This window comes from Canis lupus, chromosome 10, assembly GCF_003254725.2.
Source record: "Canis lupus dingo isolate Sandy chromosome 10, ASM325472v2, whole genome shotgun sequence".
NCBI classification, from domain to species: domain Eukaryota; kingdom Metazoa; phylum Chordata; class Mammalia; order Carnivora; family Canidae; genus Canis; species Canis lupus.
The window spans coordinates 63,821,186-63,842,775 of record NC_064252.1 but is presented as its reverse complement, the minus strand read 5'-3'; the positions used below and the strand labels follow the sequence as shown (position 1 = coordinate 63,842,775).

General features: G+C 36.2%; 1 protein-coding gene, 1 long non-coding RNA gene and 1 pseudogene across 10 annotated transcripts in view; all 3 read left to right on the top strand.

The window, feature by feature from the left end:
- LOC112673404 (WD repeat containing planar cell polarity effector) overlaps positions 1–971 on the top strand; it is a 424,409-nt gene extending 423,438 nt beyond the window's left edge. For all 9 annotated transcript variants that reach the window (XM_035721693.2, XM_035721691.2, XM_035721688.2 and 6 more), the window contains one exon: positions 75–971. In XM_035721693.2, coding sequence (XP_035577586.1) covers positions 75–125 — 51 coding nt within the window. In that variant the 3' untranslated portion in view covers positions 126–971. The remainder of the gene's footprint in view (positions 1–74) is intronic.
- Positions 972–5,706: 4,735 nt separating this feature from the next.
- On the top strand, positions 5,707–5,970 carry LOC112675634 (reactive oxygen species modulator 1-like; annotated as a pseudogene).
- An 11,985-nt stretch (positions 5,971–17,955) lies between these two features.
- LOC125755883 (uncharacterized) lies at positions 17,956–20,945 on the top strand. Its single transcript, XR_007413329.1, has 3 exons — positions 17,956–18,104; positions 18,619–18,726; positions 18,927–20,945. It is a non-coding gene; the product is annotated as an uncharacterized LOC125755883 (long non-coding RNA).
- The last annotated feature ends 645 nt before the right edge of the window (positions 20,946–21,590 follow it).

Sequence of the window (21,590 nt, the reverse complement as noted above, 5' to 3'; positions counted from 1 at the left end):
TATTAACGATAGTTAATTATTGTTTGTTCTCTACTTCAACATGATTTTAATTGTTTTTATTTGTTTACTTTCAGGAAATTGGAGATGGTGGTTCTCTCAGAATGGTTCACTTTGGCTTGGTGTAAACAATAAGAAACTTTCTTTTTACTTAAAAAAAAAACCTCTATTTTTCACATCTAAACTTTTTCATGGCATGATACAGATTAAAATCTCCCTATACAGATTAAAAAGAGGAAAGACAGTATGAGTTATTTAAGAGTTTTAAACTCAAAGTATTCCCACAGTAAACTTTTATTACTTTCAAAAACATGTAGTGTAACAGCAGTGAACCTAAGTAAAAGTCCTTAATTTATTTTCAATAATGTAAAATTTTGGAAGTTTCTTAAATTGTACATTATTAAGCGCTTAAAAAGTAAAATATTTAAACTTGGTTCTCTCAAGTATTTTAAACATTTCTTGTGATCTTGTTTACATTATTAATTTGCATTATGAATAAGATAATTATTAAGCAAAAATTTCCACTCAGACCCATTGTTGGGAGATAATTTTCTATGGGTCTCTTGAATTTTTGCCATGAGGCAAACAATGCCCCTTGGAGCCAGATACCATCTCCCTCTGAAGCACAAGTCAGGCATGCTTACTGCCAATTGAAAAGCTTTGTTTTCTTTTTTTGTTAAGATTTTATTGGTAAGTAATCTCTATGTCCAATGTGGGGCTCAAACTTACTACCCCAAGATCAAGAGTTGCATGCTCCCCTGACCAAGCCAGTCAGACTTCCCACCCACTTGAAAAGATTTAAAGCTCCCTGAGCTCAGAGTTCCTATCTTTTACATAGCCCACTGAGTGTGCAGGTATCCTCAGACCCTCTTTATATCACCCCGTGGCAATGTGCTTGGAAATCAATGCCCCCCACCAAAAATTGACACTCCAGCTGTTATTACTATGAGTAATAAACTGTCTTTTGTTTCTGACTCTGGAGTCTCATGTCTCCTACCAGCATGAAACTGTTAACTTCGTAACTTGTTAGCTTACAAGTACAGTAAAACTCTCAAACCCTTCACAGTTCTTGACACCCATTCATTAGCAGATAGCATGTATTTTACAACATTAAATGTCTATAATAATCAACATCTTTTTCAAATGTCATACATGAGGTAAATTATATATTTAAACATTATAGTTAAAAGTTAATTAGATTGAAGGCTTTTATACTTCAGATTTTTCTCTCTGCTTCCTATTCATCTGTACCTCTACCAGACGGTATGACGAAGAAAGGAAGTAAAACTCAAATTAGATTTTTCAGTTTGCTACTGCTCTGGAAAAGATGTAGTAATACATAGTATCTGAGCCATACTAAAAAGAGATGTAGAGTTACCAGCAAATTTTCATTTTACTATTCCTGTCCTTTATCACAGTAATCAAAAGTTAACCAATGTTTTTAAAGAAAAAATTTATTGAGAAAGATATGGTTCTGTCAAGATTCTAACACTTTCTCCAGATTTTCTAGTAAATAGTCATTAACCAAAAATACAAACCACATTTCCTGATCCTACCATATCCTTTTATTCATTTCACCACTGTCTTCCACAACGACGTGAGAGACTGGTAGAAAAGTTCAGTTTTATTTCTAGGTCTTATGTGAGTAGACACAGTCTATGCTAAATAGATATAGTCTATGCAAAAAATTAAAAATGTAAATGAAGCAGCAAGATTAAATATACATATAAATAAAACTATTTTGTCCTAAATAATGATAATGATAGTAAGTTTGCCAGTTACCTAAATGAAAACTAAATAAGTTTAATTCTTAGATAAATTACCCATTTTCCCCACTTCACATGCCTCTGGAAAAATTACCTCAAATATATAGAAAACCAAGTGTAGATGGTAGTAAGACTATATTATACAAGAGATACTTGACTACGTCCATCTATAAATGTTGTGTTTTCCAAACACTGTGAACCTGGGAAGTTTGCTAATTAATTATTCCAATACATTAATATTCCTGCTCAGCAACAAACTGAAAGGACTACGAATGAGCTACCACTACAGCTCTAAAGTGAGAACACTGGCATAGACAAGAACAGCTAGGTAGCACCTGTGCACTGAGAGGTTCAGTTTCTCCTTCAGGAATAGATCTGTGAGCTTTTTTGACTATTCTTCAAAATTCTCAGATCTCAAGTAATTTCCACAATAATTCATATTGCCTATGACACTGCCTTTTACTAAAATAAACTGCATTTGCAATAACTATCTCTTAATGGTTTTGGTTCATTAAAAAGCCAAATAATCCAAACTAATATTTTCCTTTTTTCTTACTATCTATATAATAGTAAACATAAGAATTATTAAATTTGCAAGTAATATTATATTCTAAAACTATATTAATTATATTATTTAAAATATATAAAGATAGACACACAGATCAATGGAATGGTAAGCCCAGAAATATACCCTTATATATATAATCAAATGATTTTCCATAAGAATACTATGACTATTCAAAGAACAGTCTTCAACAAATGGTGCTGGGAAAACTGGATATCCACATGCCAAACAATGAAGTTGAACCTTTATCTTGCACCAGACAAAAAAACCAACTCAAAATGGATCGAAGACCTAAACATTATATAAATTCGGTCTTAACATAACTCTTAGAAGGAAACATGGGGGAAAAGTTCATTAGGCTGGATTTGGCCATGATTTCTTGGATATGACACCAAAAATCCAGACAACAAAAGTAAAAATAAATTAAATAGAACAACATCAATATTTAAAACTTTGGAACTCAAAAGATACTATCAACAGAGTGAGAAAGTAACCTATGCAATAGGAGAAAATATTTGCCAATCATGTAGCTGGTAAGAACTTCTACAACAGCAATAAAAAAAAAAAGCCCTATTAAAAATGGGCAAAGAACTTAAATAGACATTTTTCTAAATGTTAGTAAATGGCCAATAATCACATGAAAAGATATTCAACATCATTAATTATTAGAGAAGTGCAAATCAAAACTAGAATGAGATACTATTTCACCACATTAGAATGACTATTGTTAAAAAAAAAAACATGGGATCCCTGGGTGGCGCAGCGGTTTAGCGCCTGCCTTTGGCCCAGGGCCCGATCCTGGAGACCCGGGATCGAATCCCACATCGGGCTCCTGGTGCATGGAGCCTGCTTCTCCCTCTGCCTATGTCTCTGCCTCTCTCTCTCTCTGTGTGACTACCATAAATAAATAAAAATTTAAAAAAAAAAAAAAAAAAAACAAGTGTCAGCAAGGATAGAAAAAACTGGAATCCCCGTGAATTCTTGATTATAATATAAAATGGTGCAGCTACTTTGGAAAACGTACAGTGGTTCCTCAAAAAATTAAAAATAAAATTGCCATACAGCAATTCCACATCTGGCATGTACCCAAAAGAATATAAAGCAGAGATTCAAATATTTGTACACCCCTGTTCAAAGCAGAATTATTCACAATAGCCAAAAGATGGAAATAACCAAGGTATCAAATAAAGTATGAATAAATGAACAAAATGTGGTGTATATATACAGTAGCATGTTCAGTCTTAATGTTGATACATGACACAACATGGATGAACCTTGAAGACATTATGCTAAGTGAAATAAGCCAGTGAAATGCTGTGTGAGTCTACTTATATGAGGTATCTGGAGTAGTCAGATTCACAGAAGCAGAAAATAGACTGTGGTTGCCAGGGGCTGGGAGGTAGGGAAACCAAGAACTGTTTTAACAGGTATGGAGTTTCGGTTTCGAGATAAAAAAAAGTCTTGAAGATTGGTAACACAAAAATGTGAATATCCTTAATACTACCAAACTGTACACTTAAAACTGGTTACAATGATAAATTTTATGTTTATGTGTATTTTATCACAATTTTTTAAATAAGCACATATGAGGCACCTAGGTGGCTCAGTCCATTAAGTGTCCAACTCTTGATCTCAGCTCAGGTCTTTATCTCAGGAGTGTGAGCTTAGCATGGAATCTATTTTAAATTTACATATATGTAACACAGAGTTTTATCTTATTATATGAACTTGAAGGCTCTAAAAGAAGTACATTGAGATTGGTTGTCTCCTTAAAATAATTTCAAAAAAGAGCAAAATTTCAGAAGTACCAAAATTTTTCTAAATTTTAATAACTTAGAAGTATAAGCCTAGTTAAGTAACATCAATTTGCTTTTTTAAAAAGTCATGGGGATTGAAACACAATTCTTTAAAATCTCACATTTTGGAGAGTTTGGGAAGACAGTGAAATAGAATTCTGAAATCACCTCCTTCCATGAACACATCAAGTTTGCAACTACATATAGTGTAACTCACTCTAAAAATTACCTAAAGACTAACAGACTAGCTCTTCCACAGCTAAAGATAAGGGGAGGGGGGAAGCCACATCAAGAAAGGTAGAAGGGATAGAGACATGGCTAGTAATCAAAACCCTGGTGCAGTGACCCACAAGCAAGTAGGATATCAAAAGTGTAGAGCAAGGGGACCAAGCTCCACATCAGTTATTTCCTACCCTGGGCATCTGTGCTGGTAGGACAAGCCCCCATAATGTCTGACTTTGAAAATGAGCAGGGCTTAACTTCAGGGGCTTTGAAAATCAGCAGAGAGCTTGACTCCAGGAGACCCAAGGGCTACAGAACTAAGATTCCACTCTTAAAGAACCAGCAAGCTGTAGCATTCATGCTAACACCCAGTACAGAGATAGGAATTTGAAAAGCACCTGGGTTCTACATGAAATCTGTTGAGGAAATTTGTTGACTAATTTTAGGCCACATGCTGGAGGGGCAGGGATTAATAATAACGTGCTTAGGAATGGAATTGCTAGTGAACATCATTATTATTGCCCCTCTCCATCCTAGCTAGCCCAACACTAGTGAGAGACAGTACTGACAATCTCTATCTAACTTGCTAGCACTGGTTACCTAGCTCCAACATTCCCCCACAAGACCCACCCCATCTTACCTGCCCACCCTAACAGGCACCCCTCCAAAATGTCTCCTGCCCCAGTATGGAGGGCCAGCACCATTGGCCAGCAAGTCTACAACAGTTATAGCAGAGACTGTCAGCCAGCTATGCCAGAGGCTAATCCCACCAACCAGTACCACCTCAGCGGCAGCAGGCAGGCCTCTCTACCATCTGTGCCAGGGAACTGCCCTGCTCACCAGTATGCTGGCAATAGGCACACCCAATCATTGCAGTCAGCCAAACTGGGAGCCAGTCCCCCTCTCCCAGACCCTGCCATCAGAAAGCCCACAATACTTGTGGGCCAGTCATAACAGGAGGATGCATGTGGCTCACAAAGGAGACACTCCTGAAGCACCTGGTTCTGGTGCAGTGGATTGCATATCTGGGTACCCCGGACACCCGGTACATGAGGTCACTATTTTCAAGGCCAAGAGACATAGCTAATCTACATAATACACAGAAACAAACACAGATAATCAGACAAAATAAACACAGAAGAATACAGTCTAAACAATAGAATAAGACAAAACACAGTAAAAGAACTGAACAAAACGTAGGTAAGCATTCTACTGATAAAGAGTTTGAAGTAGTGTTTGTAAAGATGCTTACCAGATTTGAGAGAGGAGTGGATGAATTCAGTGACAACATCAACAAAGATATAAAATATTAATAAGAAAAACAGTAAGGGAGAACTGAGCGACCGAGGCTGCAAACGAGATGCCGGTGGCCGTGGGACCCTATGGACAATCCCAGCTGAGCTGATTTGACCGCATGAAGATGGGCTTTGTGATGGGTTGCGCAGTGGGCATGGTGGCCAGGGCGCTCTTTGGCACCTTCTGCTGTCTCAGGATTGGAATGCGTGGTTGGGAGCTGATGGGCGGCATCGGGAAAACCATGATGCAGAGTGGCGGCACATTTGGCACATTCATAGTCATCGGGATGGGCATCCAATGCTAATCCAGGCAGTGGTTGCCCATACACCTACCCCCTTCCCATCAGTCCAGCTCATGTACTATAATAAAACAAAATTCTTGGGGTTAAAAAAAAAGAAAGAAAAAGATAACAGTAAGGGCTGAAAAATACAGTAACTGAAATGAAAAATACCCTAGAGGGAACTGAAAACATATTGAGGATCCATAAGAACAGATCAGCAATCTGAAAGAGAAAACCATCCAAGATGAACAACAAAAAGATAATAGAATTTTTTAAATGAATACAGGTTAAGAGACCTCTGGAACAACATTACACATACTAACATTCACATTACAGTGATCCCAGAGGGACAGAAAGAGGAAAAGATGTAGAAAACTTATTTGAAGAAATAATAGATGAAAACTACCCTAACCTGGGGAAGGGAACAAACATCTAGATCCAGGAAACACAGAAACTTAAACAAGATGAACCAAGAAGGTCCACACTAAAGCACATAATAATTACACAGCAAAAATTAAGAAAAGGAGAGAATCTAAAAGAAGTGAGAGAAAAGCTATTACTTACGTACAATACCTCATCAGACTATTGGCTGATTTCTTAGCAGAAACTGCAGGACAGAGAAGAGTGGCATGATATATTCAAAGCGCTGAAAGGAAAAAAACGTACAACCAAGAACATTCCACCTGGCAAGTTTATCATTGAGAATTGAAGGAACAATGTAACATTTTCCAGGCAAACAAACGTTAAATTACCACTAAACTGGCCGTACAATAAATGTTAAAGAAATTAAGTAGAAAAGGGAAGGTCATAACTAACAGAACATTATGGAAGAAAAAAAATGTCTCACTAGTAAAAGCAAATATATAGTAAACATAGCAATCACTTATAATGCTACTTACAAAGGTTCAAAGGCAAAGGTAGTAAAATCAACTATGTCTACAAAAATCAGTTGAGACATGCAAAATAAAAAGATGTAAATTTGACATCATACACTTAAAACATGAAGGCGGGGAGTAAAAATGTAATGCTTTTAGGTTGTGTTCAAACACAGGTAACCATCGGCTTAAGATGGACTACTATATAGATAAGAGGTTATATATGAACATCATGGTAACCATGACCAAAAATCTGTAATAGGTACACAAGAAAATAAAGAGAAAGAAAGCCAAGCATGACACTATAGCCATTGAATCACAGGAAAGAGAACAAGAGGAGAATAAACAGAGAACTACAAAAACAACCACAACACATTTATCAAAACAGCAATAAGTTCATACTTATCAGTAATCATTTAAAAATGTAAATGGACTAAAGGGTCCAATCAAAAGAAGTGAAGTGACTGAACAGATTTTAAAAGAAAGACCAATCTATACACTGTCTATAAGAAACTCACTCTAGAGATGCCTGGGTGGCTCAGTGGTTGAGCATCTGCCTTTCGCTCAGGGCGTGGTCCCAGGGTCCTGGGATCAAATCCCACACTGGGCTCTCTGCAGAGAGCCTACTTCTCCCTCTGCCTGTGTCTCTGCCTCTCTCTCTCTCTGTCTCTCTCTCTCTGTCTGTCTCTCATGAATAAATAAATAAAATCTTTTAAAAGTAATAAAAATAAAAAATAAATAATTTTTAAATTAAAAAAAAACTATTTATTTATTCATTCATTCATTTATTAGTAAGCTTCATGCCCAGCATGGAGCCCTGTGTTGTGCTTGAACTCACCAACTCACCATCCTGAGATTCAGACCTGAGCTCAATGTTTAATCAACTGAGCCAGCCAGGCACCCAAGGGACTCATTTTAGATTTAAAGATACATACAACATGAAACCAAAGGGATACATCATGCAAATGGAAAGGAAAAAATAATACTTTTATCAGACAAAAGAGACTTTAAAACAATGTAATAAGAGACAAAGAAGGGCATTACATAATGATAAGGGTATCAATCCAACAAAGGGATCAAACAATTGCAAATATCTATGAATCTAACATAGGCCCTAAATATATAAAGCAAATATTAACAGAAATAAAAAGAGAAATTGACAATAATATAATAATAGTAGGGAACTTTAACACCCCACTTACATCAATAGATTATCCAAACAGAAAATGAGTAAGAAAGCAGTGGCTCTGAACAACAGGTTCGACTAGATGGACTTAACAGGTACATACAGAATATTCCAGCAAAAACAATAGAAAAACATTGTTTTCAAGAGGACATGAAACATTTTCCAAGATAGATCATGTTAGATCACAAAACAAGTCTCAATAAATTTAAGAAGACTAAAATCATATCAAGCATCTTTTTTCAACCATTCAATGTTATGAATCAAGAAATCAATCACAAGAAAAAAAAAACTCAGGGGAAAAAACATGTGGAGGCTAAACAACATACTAATAAACCACCAATGGGTCAATGAAGTAGTCAAGTATGAAATCCAAAAATACCTAGAAATGAATGAAATTGGAAATGTAACAGTTCAAAATCTTTGGGAGGTGGCAAAAGGAGTTCTAAAAGGACAGTTTATGATGATACAGGCCTTGCTCAAGAAACAAGAATAATCTGTAACAAACCATCTAACTTTATACCCAGAGGAACTAGAAAAAGAACAAACAAAGCCTACAGTGAGTAAAAAGAAGAAAATAATAGAGATTAGAGCAGAAATATATGAAATAGAGACTAAAATATAATACAACAGATTAGTGAAACCAAGAGTTCATTCTTTGAAAAGAACAAGAGAATTAATAATGCTCTAGCGATATTGATTTAAAAAAAAAGAGGACCCAAATAAACAAAATTACTAATGAAAGAGGAGGAATAATGACCAACACTACAGAAATAAAATTGTAACAATATTATGAAAACCTGAATGTCAAAAAATTAGATAACTTTGAAGAAATAGATAAATTCCTAGGAACATATAACCTACCAAAACTAAAGATGGAAGAAAGAGAAAGTTCGAACATACCAATCATAGCAATGGAAATGAATCAGTAATCAAAAAACTCCCAAAAACCACAAGTTCAGGACCAGAGAGCTTTATAGGCAAACTCTCCCAAACATTTAAAGTAGAGTTAATAGCCATTTTTCTTAAACTATTCTAAAAAGCACAAGAAGAAAACTTCCAAATTCATTCTTTGAGGCTAGCATCACCCTGATACCAAAACCAGATAAAGATACCACAAAAAAAGAACATGAACATAGATGCAAAGTCCTCAACAAAATGTCAGCAAACCAAATCCAACAATATATTTTAAAGATCACATCAATACGTAAGGATAAAAAAACTGATCACTTCAAGAAATGCAGAAAATACATGTGACAAAGTACAACATCGAGTCATGATAAAAAACCCTCTGCAAAGTAAGTCTAGCGGGGACATATCTCAACAGAATAAAGGCCTTATATGAAAAACCCACAGCCAACATTATACTCAAAGGTGAAAAAGTGAGAGCTGTCCTCCAGGGTCAGGAACAAGACAAGGATGTCCACTCTCACCACTCTTTACAATAGTACTAGAAGCCCTAGTCACAGTGACTATACAACATAAAGAAATAAAAGTCATCCCAATTTGGTAAGGAAGAAGTAAAACTCTGTTTGCAAATGATGTGAGACTATATATAAAAAACCCTAAAGACTCGATCAAAAAATTAATAAAACTGATAAATGAATTCAGTAAAGTTGCAGGATATAAAAATCAACATACAAAAACCTGCTCCATTCCTATACACTAATAATGAAGCAGCAGAAAGTAAAATTAAGAAAACAATTCCATCTACAATTATACCAAAAACAGTATCTTAAAGAGCTGCGAGACCTGTTCTCTTAAAACTATAAGCGTTGATGAAAGAAATTGAAGACACACACACAAAAATGGAAAGAGATTCTATGCTCATGGATTGGAAGAACAAATATTGCTAGAATGGCTATACTACCCAAAACTATTTATAGATTAAATGCAATCCCTACCAAAATACCAACAACATTTTTCACAGAACTAGAACAAATAATCCTAAAATTTGTATAGAACCACAAAATATCCTGAATAGCCAAAATAATCTTGATAAAGAAAAATGAGAGGTGTAACAGTTCCAGATTTCAAGTTATATTACAAAGTGGTAGCAATTAAAACAGTATGGTACTGCCATAAAAGTGGATCAATGGAATAGAATTTTAAAAACTCATAAATAAACCCACAACTATATGGTCAGTTAAAGGAATGACAAAGGAGGAATGAATATACATTGGAAAAAAGTCTCTCCAACAAAGGGTGTTGGGAAAAATGGACAGCAACATACAAAAGAATGAAACTGAACCACTTTCTTTCACCACACACAAAAGTAAACTCAAAATGGATTAAGGACCTAACTGTGGAACCTGAAACCATAAAAATCCTTGAAGAGAGCACAGAGAGAACAATCCTTGATGTTCTTTGACATCAGCCATAGCAACGTTTTTTAAGATCTGTCTCCTGAGACAAGGGAAATAAAAGCAAAAATAAACTACTGAGACTTCATCAAAATAAAAAGTTCCTGCACGGTGATGGAAAAAAACAAAATGAAAAAGTAACCTAATGAATGGGAGAAGATATTTGCAAATGACATATCCAATATAGTGTTGGTAAACAAAATATCTACAGAACTGATACAATTAGGGATCCCTGGGTGGCGCAGCGGTTTGGCGCCTGCCTTTGGCCCAGGGCGCGATCCTGGAGACCCGGGATCGAATCCCACGTCGGGCTCCCGGTGCATGGAGCCTGCTTCTCCCTCTGCCTGTGTCTCTGCCTCTCTCTCTCTCTCTCTCTGTGACTATCATAAATAAATTAAAAAATTTAAAAAAAAAAGAACTGATATAATTAAACACGCCAAAAATACATAATCCAATTAAAAAATGGGCAGAAGACATAAACAGACATTTCTCCAAAGAAGACATACAGATGAACAGCAGACACATGAAAGGATGCTCAACTCATCCTAAGGGCAACAAATCAAATCCACAATGAGGTATCACCTCACATCTGTCAGGATGGCTAAAAATCAAAAATGCAAGAAACAACAAGTGTCGGCGAGGATGTGGAGAAAAAGGAACCCTCAAGCAGTGTTGGTGGGGATGCAAACTGGTGCAGCCATTGTGGAAAACAGCATGGAGCTTCTTTAAAAAGTTAAAAAATAGAACTCCCCTATGATCCAGGAATTGCACTGCTGGGTATTTACCCCCAAATACAAAAACACTAATTCAAAGGGATACATGCACCCCCTATGTTAATTGCAGCAGTATTTAAAATAGCCAAACTAGGGGCAGCCCAGGTGGTTCAGCGGTTTAGCGCCACCTTCAGCTCAGGGCGTGATCCTGGAATCCCAGGATCAAGTCCCACATCGGGCTCCCTGCATGGAGCCTGCTTCTCCCTCTGCCTGTGTCTCTGCCTCTCTTATTCTCTGCCTCTCTGTGTCTCTCATGAATAAATAAATAAAATCTTTTTTAAAAATAGCCAAACTAGTGGCACAGTTGGTTGAGTGTCTGACTTGGTTTTGGTTTGAATCATGATCTCAGGGTGGTGAAATGGAGCCCTTCATTGGGCTCTGCTCTAAGCACAGAGTCTGCTTTGGATACTCTCTCCCTCTGCCTCTGCCCGTCTCCTTCATGCTCTCTCTATAAAATCAATAAATAAATCTTATTAAAAAATTAAATAATAAAATAGTCAAACTACGGAAGCAGCCCAAGTTCATAGATGAATGGATAAAAAAGAGGTGATACACACACAATGGAATATTAGTCATCAAAAAGAAGGAAATCTTGCCATTTGCAATGACACAGACAGAGCTAATAATGCTAAGTGAAATAAGTCAGAGAAGAACAATTACCATATGATTTCACTCATATGTAGACTTTAAGAAACAAAACAGATAAACATAAGGAAGGGGGGAAAAAGAGGGAAGCAAACCATAAGAGACTCTTAATTATAGAGAACAAACCAAGGAGAGACATAGGGAGAGGTGGGTGAGTGATGGGCTAAATGGGTGATGGGTATTAAAGAAGGCACTTGATGTAACAAGCACTGGGTGTTATACATAAGTGATGAATCACTAAATTCTACTCCTGAAACCAGTATTACTCTATATGTTAATATTACTCCACAGAATTTAAATAAAGACTTGAACAAAACAAATGAGCAAAGAAAAGCCAAGAAAGAGACTCTTAACTACAAAGAATAAACAGATGGTTACCAGAGAGGAGTTTGGTGGGAAGATAAGAGAAATAGGGTATGGGGATTAAAGAGTACACTTACAATGAAAAAAAAAAAAAAGCTGTAAGACTCTGATGAGTGAAACTGAGGATGACATAAAGAAATGGAAAAATAGTCCATGCTCATGGATTAAAAGAATAATATTGGGGGGGGGGCACCTGGGTGGCTCAGTGGTTGGGCGTCTGCCTTTGGCTGAGGTCATGATCCTGGGGTCTGGGATTGAGTCCTGCATCAGGCTTCCTTCTGGGAGCCTGCTTCTCCCCTCTGCTCTACCTCTCTCTCTCTGTCTCTCATGAATAAATAAAATCTTTAAAACTAATAATAAAATAAATAAATAAAAGAATAATATTGTTAAAGTGTTCACACTACCCAAAGGAATCTGTAGAGTCAGTGCAATCCCTATAAGACTATCAGTATTTTTCATAGAACTAGAGAAAATAATCCTGAAATTTTTACAGAATGACAAAAGATCCCAAGGAGCAAAAACAATCTCAAGAAAGAAGAACAAAGCTGGAAGTATCATAATCCCAGATTCCAAACTATACCATAAAGCCACACAACTATACTATGGTAATCAAAACAGTATGGTACTGGCACAAAAATAGAAACATAGATTAATGGAAGAGGATAAAGAGCCCATAAATAAACCCACATTTCTATGGTCAGTTAATCTATGATAAAGGAGGCAAAGGCAAAAATAGACAATGGGGAAAAGAGAATCTCCTTAATAAATGGTAGTGGGAAAATTGGACAGTTACATATACAAGAACCAAACTGGACCATGCTATTATACCATATAAAAAATAAAGTCAAAATAGATTAAAGATCTAAATATGAGACCCCAAACCATAAAACTCTTAGGAGATGGGGATCCCTGGGTGGCTCAGCGGTTTGGTGCCTGCCTTTGGCCCAGGGCATGATCCTGGAGTCCCGGGATCAAGTCCCACGTCGGGCTCCCCGCATGGAGCCTGCTTCTCCCTCTGCCTGTCTCTGCCTCTCTCTCTCTATGTCTCTCATAAATAAATAAATACATACATACATACATACTTACTTAAAAAAACCTCCTAGGAGACAATTTGTGCAGTAAAGCCATGGACATTTGTCTTAGCAATATTTTTGGATCTGACCCTTCAGACTTGAACAACAAAAGCAAAAATTTTTTAAAGTTTTTAAAGAGATGCCTGGATAGCTCAGCAGTTGAGCGTCTGCCTTTGGCTCAGGGCACGGTCCTGGGATCCAGGATCGAGTCCCACATCAGGCTCCCCACAGGGAGCCTCCTGCTCCCTCTGCCTATGTCTCTGTATCTCTGTCTCTCATGAATAAATAAATAAATCTTTTAAAATTTTTTTAAAAAAATCAAAATTAGGGGTACATGGGTGGGTACGTTGGTTAAGCATCTCACTCTTGATTTCAGATCAGGTTATGGTTTCAGAGTCGTGAGATTGAGCCCTGTTTTGGGTTCTGCACTGAGAGTAGAACCTGCTTTATCTCTCTCCCTCTCCCCCTCTTTGCTTGCTCTCAATATATATATATATATATATATATATATATATATATATATATATAGTGTGTGTGTACATATATACATACACACACACACACATATATATAGTATATCTAGCATATAAACCAAAAAAAATTTATGCAGTGAAGGAAATCAATAAAATGAAAATGCAACCTACTGAATGGGAAAAGAAGAGATAATATCGAAAATACACAAAGAACTCAAAACAACCAAAAAAACCGAACAACCCAATTTTAAAAATGGACAGAGATGATCTGAATTGATATTTTTCCAAAGACATACAGATGACAACAAGCATATGAAAAGATGCTCAACATCATTAATCACGAGGGAAACGTAAATCATGCACTGTTGATGGGAATGTTAACTGGAGGAGCCACCATGGAAAAACAGTATGGAGGATTCCTCAAAAAGACTGAAATGAGAAATACCATATGATTTAATAATTCTACTTCTGGGTATTTACTTGAAGAAAACAAAAACATTAATATGAAAAGATTTACCCCTATCTTTACTGAGGCACAATTTATAATTGTCATGCTACAGAAGCAACCTAAGTATCCATAGATAGATGAGCGAATAAAGCAGGCTATCTACACAAAGGAGTATTACTCAGCTGTAAAAAAGGAAATCTTGCCATTTGTAGCAACATGGATGGACTTAGAGGGCATTATACTGAGTGAGCTAAGTCAGATGGAGAATGAGAAATACCAAATGATTCACTTATATATGGCATCTAAAAAATAAATTAATAAAAAATTTTAAAAATAAAAAATAAATGAATAAAGGAAAAACAGAAACAGACTCATAAATACAAAACGTTAAAATGGTGCCTGCTAGAGGGGAGAGAATGGGAAGATGAACAAAAGAGTTATAAAATAAGTCACGGGAATGAAATGTGCAGACAGGAAATAGTCAATGATATTGTAATAACTGTGTATGATGAAGATGGTGCCTACACTAATCATAGTGAGCATTTCATAATGTATCTACATGTCTAATCACTATGTTATACATCTGAAACTAATGCAACATTGTATGTGAACTGTATATACTTACAATAAAATATTTTTTTTTAAATAGAGGGGCACCTGGCTGGCTTAAACTGTAGAACATGAAACTCTTGCTCTTCAGGGTTCTGAGTTCAAGCCCCACATTGGGTGTGTAGCCTATTTTTAAAAATAATAAAAAATAAAACTAAACTAAAAAATAAAAAAATCCAGATTTTGCTCTGCTAGAAATCTACTTCAATATTCTTCCATTCTTAAAGAAAACAAGAAGTATTGTTAATTCTCTCACAATTTGTTTGTTTTTAGAGAGGGAGGGGCAGAGAAAGGGGAAGAGAAAATCGTAAGCAGGCTCCGTGCCCAGCATGGAGCTTCACACAGGGCTCAATCTCACGGCCCCTATCTCATGACCCTGAGACCCAGACACCTAACCAACTGAGCCACCCTAGCACCCCATTCTCATAGTTATTATAAACCATGGACAAAAATTTTCATGAGTTAAAGAAGTTTCTTAAAACTTTTCTTACAAGTAAGCTTTATGCCCAATGCAAGGCTTCAACTCATGACCCCAGGATCAAGAATCACATGTGCTACCAACTAAGCCAGCAAGGTGCCCTTAAAACTTTTATTTTTGTTATTATTTTTTATTTTTTTTTTGTTGTTTACTTATTTAAGTAGGCTCCATGCCCAGCGTGGAGCCCAACACAGGGCCTGAATCCACAACACTGAGATCAAGGCCTGAGCTGAGATCAAGAGTTGGATGCTTCACCAACTGGGCCACCCAGCTGCCGCAAAACTTTTATTTTTTAAGTATTTACATAAGTTGATAGTTACAAATCATTTTCATGCAACATTGTTAGAAAAAAGTATGCTTTACTTTAATGTACATATATTTAAGAAATATTTAAAGGAAATTTATTACAAACCACAATCCTTGTACTAGAACAGATATCTTTATTCTTCGTAGCCCATTTTAATATTCACCTATATGCATTTAGTTTTTACCTGTTTCATTCAAAAACAGAAGAAAGTAGAGCAATGTTTTTATAGATTTAACTATTTTGGGTTTTTTATTTAAGATTGTATTTATTTATTCATGAGAGACACACAGAGAGAGAGGCACAGACACAGGCAGAGGGGAAAGCAGGCTCCATGCGGGGAGCCCAACATGGGACTCGATCCCGGGACCCCAGGGTCACACCCTGGGCTAAAGGCAGCGCTAAACTGCTGAGCCACCCGGGCTGCCTGACTATTTTGTTTAAAATCAAATTTGTACTCGTATAATGAGCTAATTACAATTCAAAATAGTATCAATTTTTATATAAAAATCTTTTAAAATATCCTTACCAAGTGAATTACCTCAATAACGTGAGAAAATCCAAATATTGGCACTACTCCACCACGTAAAGCATCAGAGATACCTTTTCCACGAATCTCCATGAAAGTCTAAGAAAAATGTTTATGAGATTTAAATTCGGATAATTATACAACAACCAGTCAAGTAGTGTAGAATTCATCCTACATAAAATAATTTATCCATTGAGCTTTTGGGCTGAATTGCAGCCATATTTCTGTCAGTTCAAATGATGATCTATATAGGAGGGATTAATCTGACACAAGACAGTAAAGCTTAATCCTTCAGTATATTATAATCTATTTATTCTGCATGTTAAGAGGATTTCAGACTTAAAAATTTTACAGAAAGTGATGCCAGAAATGTATACAGAATAAGATTTTCCTAAAATATTAGGTTTTAATGTCTATATAATGTGAATAGACTTTTATTTTAAAATGTCAAAAAATGTCCAAGGTAACATAAGTGACTTCTTTATTTTAAAATGTCAAATAAATGTCAGTTAATTTTTAAGAGGTAGAATTAAAGTCTTCATTTGATAACATTTTGTATAAAAGAAATTAAATCTTAAATACAGAAACTCATTGAAGGGGAGCCTAGTTAGAAGTCCGCATGTTCTCATTTTGTGTCACTTAATGAAGTTACCACTATCACGAGATGAGAGATGTGCTCACATAACTCAAAGGAAGAGTAAAAGGCAGTGTCCGACTAAAAAGAAGATCCCTTGCTTTACTCTGTAATTATTCACATTATATATAAAAAATAAAATCACTCATGACTTGGATAAGAGATGCCCCTAACCACTTCTTTGAAAACCTGCCCTGCTCATAACCCTGGAAGGGATAGATCCCTGTGCCACCTGACCCTGTCCCTTCACTCCTAACCCTACCTCCAGAACACAGCTCAGAATTATTACTCTCTCCTGGGAATTTGGAATTAGAAGATGAGACACTTAACTGTGAGGTCAAGAGCTAGAAGGCACGTGGACTACAGACAGGTATTGGACTATCGCTTTGAAATGGTCATGAGAAGGCCATATGCAACTAAATATGTGAGCAGGAAAGTCAGTTTATAACGAATAAGAAGAGAGAAGCAAACATGCAGGGAAATGTCAACAAGCCAGCTGGTTCCAGAGAGCTGTTTCCTAGAGGCTGCCAGCAACTGAATGAAATGAAATGCCCTTTAAGATATCAACTCTCTCCAAGAGAGTTTTACTTGAACCTTTTTGAATGCTTTCTGCTTTCATAAACAAACATTCCTTGATTATGATAATGATTCAGAAAACATTTCATACACAGAGTTTTACAAAATAATTAAGGAATTCCAAAAACATGCCAGAATGAAGAAACAAATTCAAATTTCCTTTAAAATATCTAAGTACTACTGATTTTGCAAATATGAGAAGCACGAGAGAAATGATACCAATAAATAGATATTGACCTTTATTCCTCAAAAATCTGCAGTAAAGGGGCACCTGCTTGGCTCAGTCAGTGGAGCTTGCAAGTTTTGATCTCAGGGTTAGGAGTTTGAGCCCCACATTGGGAACAGAGCTTACTTAAAAAAAAATCAGCAGTAAATCACTCAAGCTGTGAAACTTCCTCAACCCAGAACCTGTAACATCTTACAGGATGTTAATGTCCAGATTTAATGTATTTACCTACCTCCTCCATTTTTGTGTGATTTTATTTTTTATTTTTTATTTTTTATTTTTTTACTGTCTTAATCTTAGACTATTTCATTCTTTGAACATATTTTATCATCTTGTTATTTAATCCTTTATTTTCTGGTTTTTCTAAATTGGATATTCTTAATTTATATTCCTGTCTTAATATTTTTGCTATCTTACTACTTTCAACTCTTATTTTTATCCTTTTAATATTTCTTAAACGCACATTCAAGTGTTTCTGTACACTTATTTATATATTATCCATATTAAGTAACTCTTTTATTCGCTTATTTTTAGGCAAACTCCACACCCAATATAGGGCTTGAACTCACCACCCTGAGAGCAAGAGTTATACACTCCGCCAATGGAGCCTGCCGAGCGCCCCCAGACTAGGTATCTCTTAACTGTATTTATTTTTTCTCTGAATTTAAACTATACATTATAGAATGCTTTTTAAAATACATAAAATTTTTATTTATTTTTAAAAGATTTTATTTATTCATGAGAAACACAGAGAGAGAGAGAGGCAGAGACATAGGCAGAGAGAGAAGCAGGCTCCCTGCAGGGACTCGAGCCCAGGACCCAGGGATAACAACCTGAGCCAAAGGCAGATGCTCAACCACTGAGCCACCCAGGTGCCCCAACGCATAACATTTTTAAAGGCTAAAATTTGAAATTTCTTTTTGTTCTCCTTTTCTGTGAATAGAGGCATTCCTCATTTTATTGTACTTTGCTTTACTGGATTTCACAGAAATTGAATTTTTTTTACAAACTGAAGGTTTGTAGCAACCCTGCATCGAGTAAGTCATTTTTCCAACAGTAGTGGTTACTTGATTCATGTCTCTGTGTCACATTTTGATAATTTCTGCAATATATTTTTAAAATATTTTATTTATTTCTTTGACAGAGCACAAGCAGGAGAAGCAGGAGAGGGAAAGCAGGCTCCCAACCGAGCAGAGAGCCCGATATGGGGCTCATGATCTGAGCCGAAGGCTTAACCAACTGAGCCACCCAGGTGCTCTTGCAATTTTTCAAATTTTGTCACTATTACTATATTTGTTATGATGATCTATCATCGGTGATCTTTGATATTGCCATTGTAATTGTCTTGGGGCATCACAAACTGAACCCACACAAGATGACACACTTAATAAATGTTCTATGAGTTCTGACTGCTCCAACTGGCCATTCCTTTGCCTTTCTCCTTCTCCTTAGATTTCCCTATCACCTGGAACAAACAATATTAAAATTAAGTCAAACAGTAATCCTACAATGACCTCAAGTAAAACAAGGAATCAAGGTCTCCCACCATAAATCAGAAGCTAGAACTGAAGCTTAGTGAAGATGGCATGTCCAAAGCTGAGACAGGTCAAAAGCTGGGCCTCTTGTGCCCAACAGTTAGCCAAGCTGTGAATACAAAGGAAAAGTTCTTGAAGGAAATGAAAAGTGCTACAACAGTGATCACATGACTGGTAAGAAAGAAAAGCAGCCTTATTGCTGACGTGTAGAAAGCCTTAGTGGTCTGGATAGAAGATCAAATCAGCCACAACATTCCCAGAAGCCAAAACCTAATCCAGAGCAAGGTCCTAACTCTTCAATTTTATGAAGGCTCAGAGAGGTGAGGAAGCTACATAAGAAAAGTTTGAAGCTAGCAGAAATTGGCTCGTGTGTTTAAGGAAAGAAGCTGTCTCCACACACGGAAGTGCAAAGTGAAGCTGCAAGTGCTGATGTAGAAGCTACAGCAAGTTATCCAGAATATGTAGCTAAGATCATTAATGAAGGTGGCTACACGAAAAACAGATTGTCAATGTAGACTAAACAAGCTTCTCCCGGAAGATGGTGCCATCTAGGACTTTTCATAGCTAGAAACAGAGTCAATGCCTGGCTTCAAAAGAGAGGCTGATTCTCTTGTGACTTTATGTTGAAGCCAATGCCCATTTATCCTTCCAAAAATCCTAGAGCCCTTTAGAATTGTGCTAAATCTGCTCTGCCTGTGCTCTAGAAATGGAACAACCAAGCTTGCCTGAATGATACCCCATCTGTTTACAACATGGTTTACTGAATATTTTAAGCCCACTGTTGAGACTTAACTGCTCAGGAAAAAAGATTCCTTTGAAAATATTACTGCTCATTACCAATGCACCTGAGCGCTGATGGAGATGCAAAATCAGATTTATTATATTTCATGCCTGTTAGCACAATATCCAATCTGCAGACCACAGATCAACAAATCATTTCAACAAGTCTTATTACTGCAGAAACACATTTAATAGGGCCATAGCTGCCATAGCTACTGATTCCTCTGATGGATCTGAGCAAAGCAAATTGAAACCTTCTAGAAAGCATTCACCATTCTAGATGCCATTAAGGACATTCATGATTCATGGGAAGAGGTCAAAACATCAACATGAGCAAGAGTCTGGAAGAAGTCAATTCCAACCCTCATGGATGGCTTTGAGGAATTCAAGACATCAGTGGAGGAAGAAACTGCAGATGTGATGAAAAAAGCAAGAGAACTAGATGGGCCTGAAGATGGGACTAAATTCTGGTCACTGAATCTCATGGTGAAACTTAAATGGATGAGTAAAGTTTCTTATGGATGAAAAAAGCAGTTAATCTTGAGTTGGAACCTACTGCTGGTGAAGATGCCATAAAGACCACTGAAATGACAACAAAGGAGTTGGAACATTACATAAACTTAGTAAAGCAGTGGCAGGTTATAAAAGGATGGGCGCTAATTTTGAAAGAAGCTCTACTACTGTTGGTAAAATGCTATCAAACAGTATCCCACAGTACAGAGAAATCAATTCATGAAAAAAGGGTCTACTGCTGTGGCAAACTGCATTGTAGTCTTATTTTTAAAAATTGCCACAGCGACCTGAACCTTCACAACCACCACCCTGACCAGTCAGCAGCCGTCAATACCAAGGCAAGACTCTCCACTACCAAAGATTACAACTCAATGAAAGCTCAGAGGATAGTTAACATTTCTTAACAATAAAGTATTTTTAAATTAAGGTATGTGTATTTTTTTAGATATAATGCTGTTGTACACTTAACAGACTACACTATAGTATAAATGTAACTTTTATATGCATTGGGAAACCAAAAAATTCATTTGATTCACTTTATTGTAATGGCCTAGAACCAAACCTGTAACGTCTCTGAGGTATGTCTGTGTATTATAAAACTGGGATCACATAACATATATAATTTAGGGTCCTTCTTTATTTAGTTGAGTATATCGCAGTTACACCTTAACACTCATCTGTTGATCAGCATTTAGATCAGTTTCCAGTTTAGGGTTTATATTAACAGACTGGCATATTTATGTTATTTTTATATACTTATTTCTGGATTTCCTTAAATCAAATTCCTAGAGTTGGAATGCTATGTGAAAGAAAATAAATGTTTTTAAGAATTGTGAAACATAACAACAACAAAAGAATTGTGAAACATATCACATTGCTTTCCACAAAGTTTAACACAAATTCTCAGGAAACATGTTTGATTGTGATTTTCTTTTTTTTTTTTTAACTGCATCCTCAATAAATTTTCATTTTTCTTTGTCATTTGGTAGATTGTTTCACTGCACTGCTGTTATTTTGAACAATTTTTATATGTGTAAGCATTTCATTTATCCTTTAATAAATTGCTTCTTGTTCTGTTTTGTACTCTTTAAAATGGAAATATCTTTATCAACTTTGATGACTACAAAATATTACAGATTCTGAAAACAGGGGGAAAGGAGAGAAAAACACTATCAGAAACTCTCTTTGTCAGAATCTCACAAAAACAACTGAAAAACACTTTAAAGGGCAGAGAAACCTAACAAGAAATGAAAAACAATGATATGAAGGGGTTCAAAATAAAGCCACT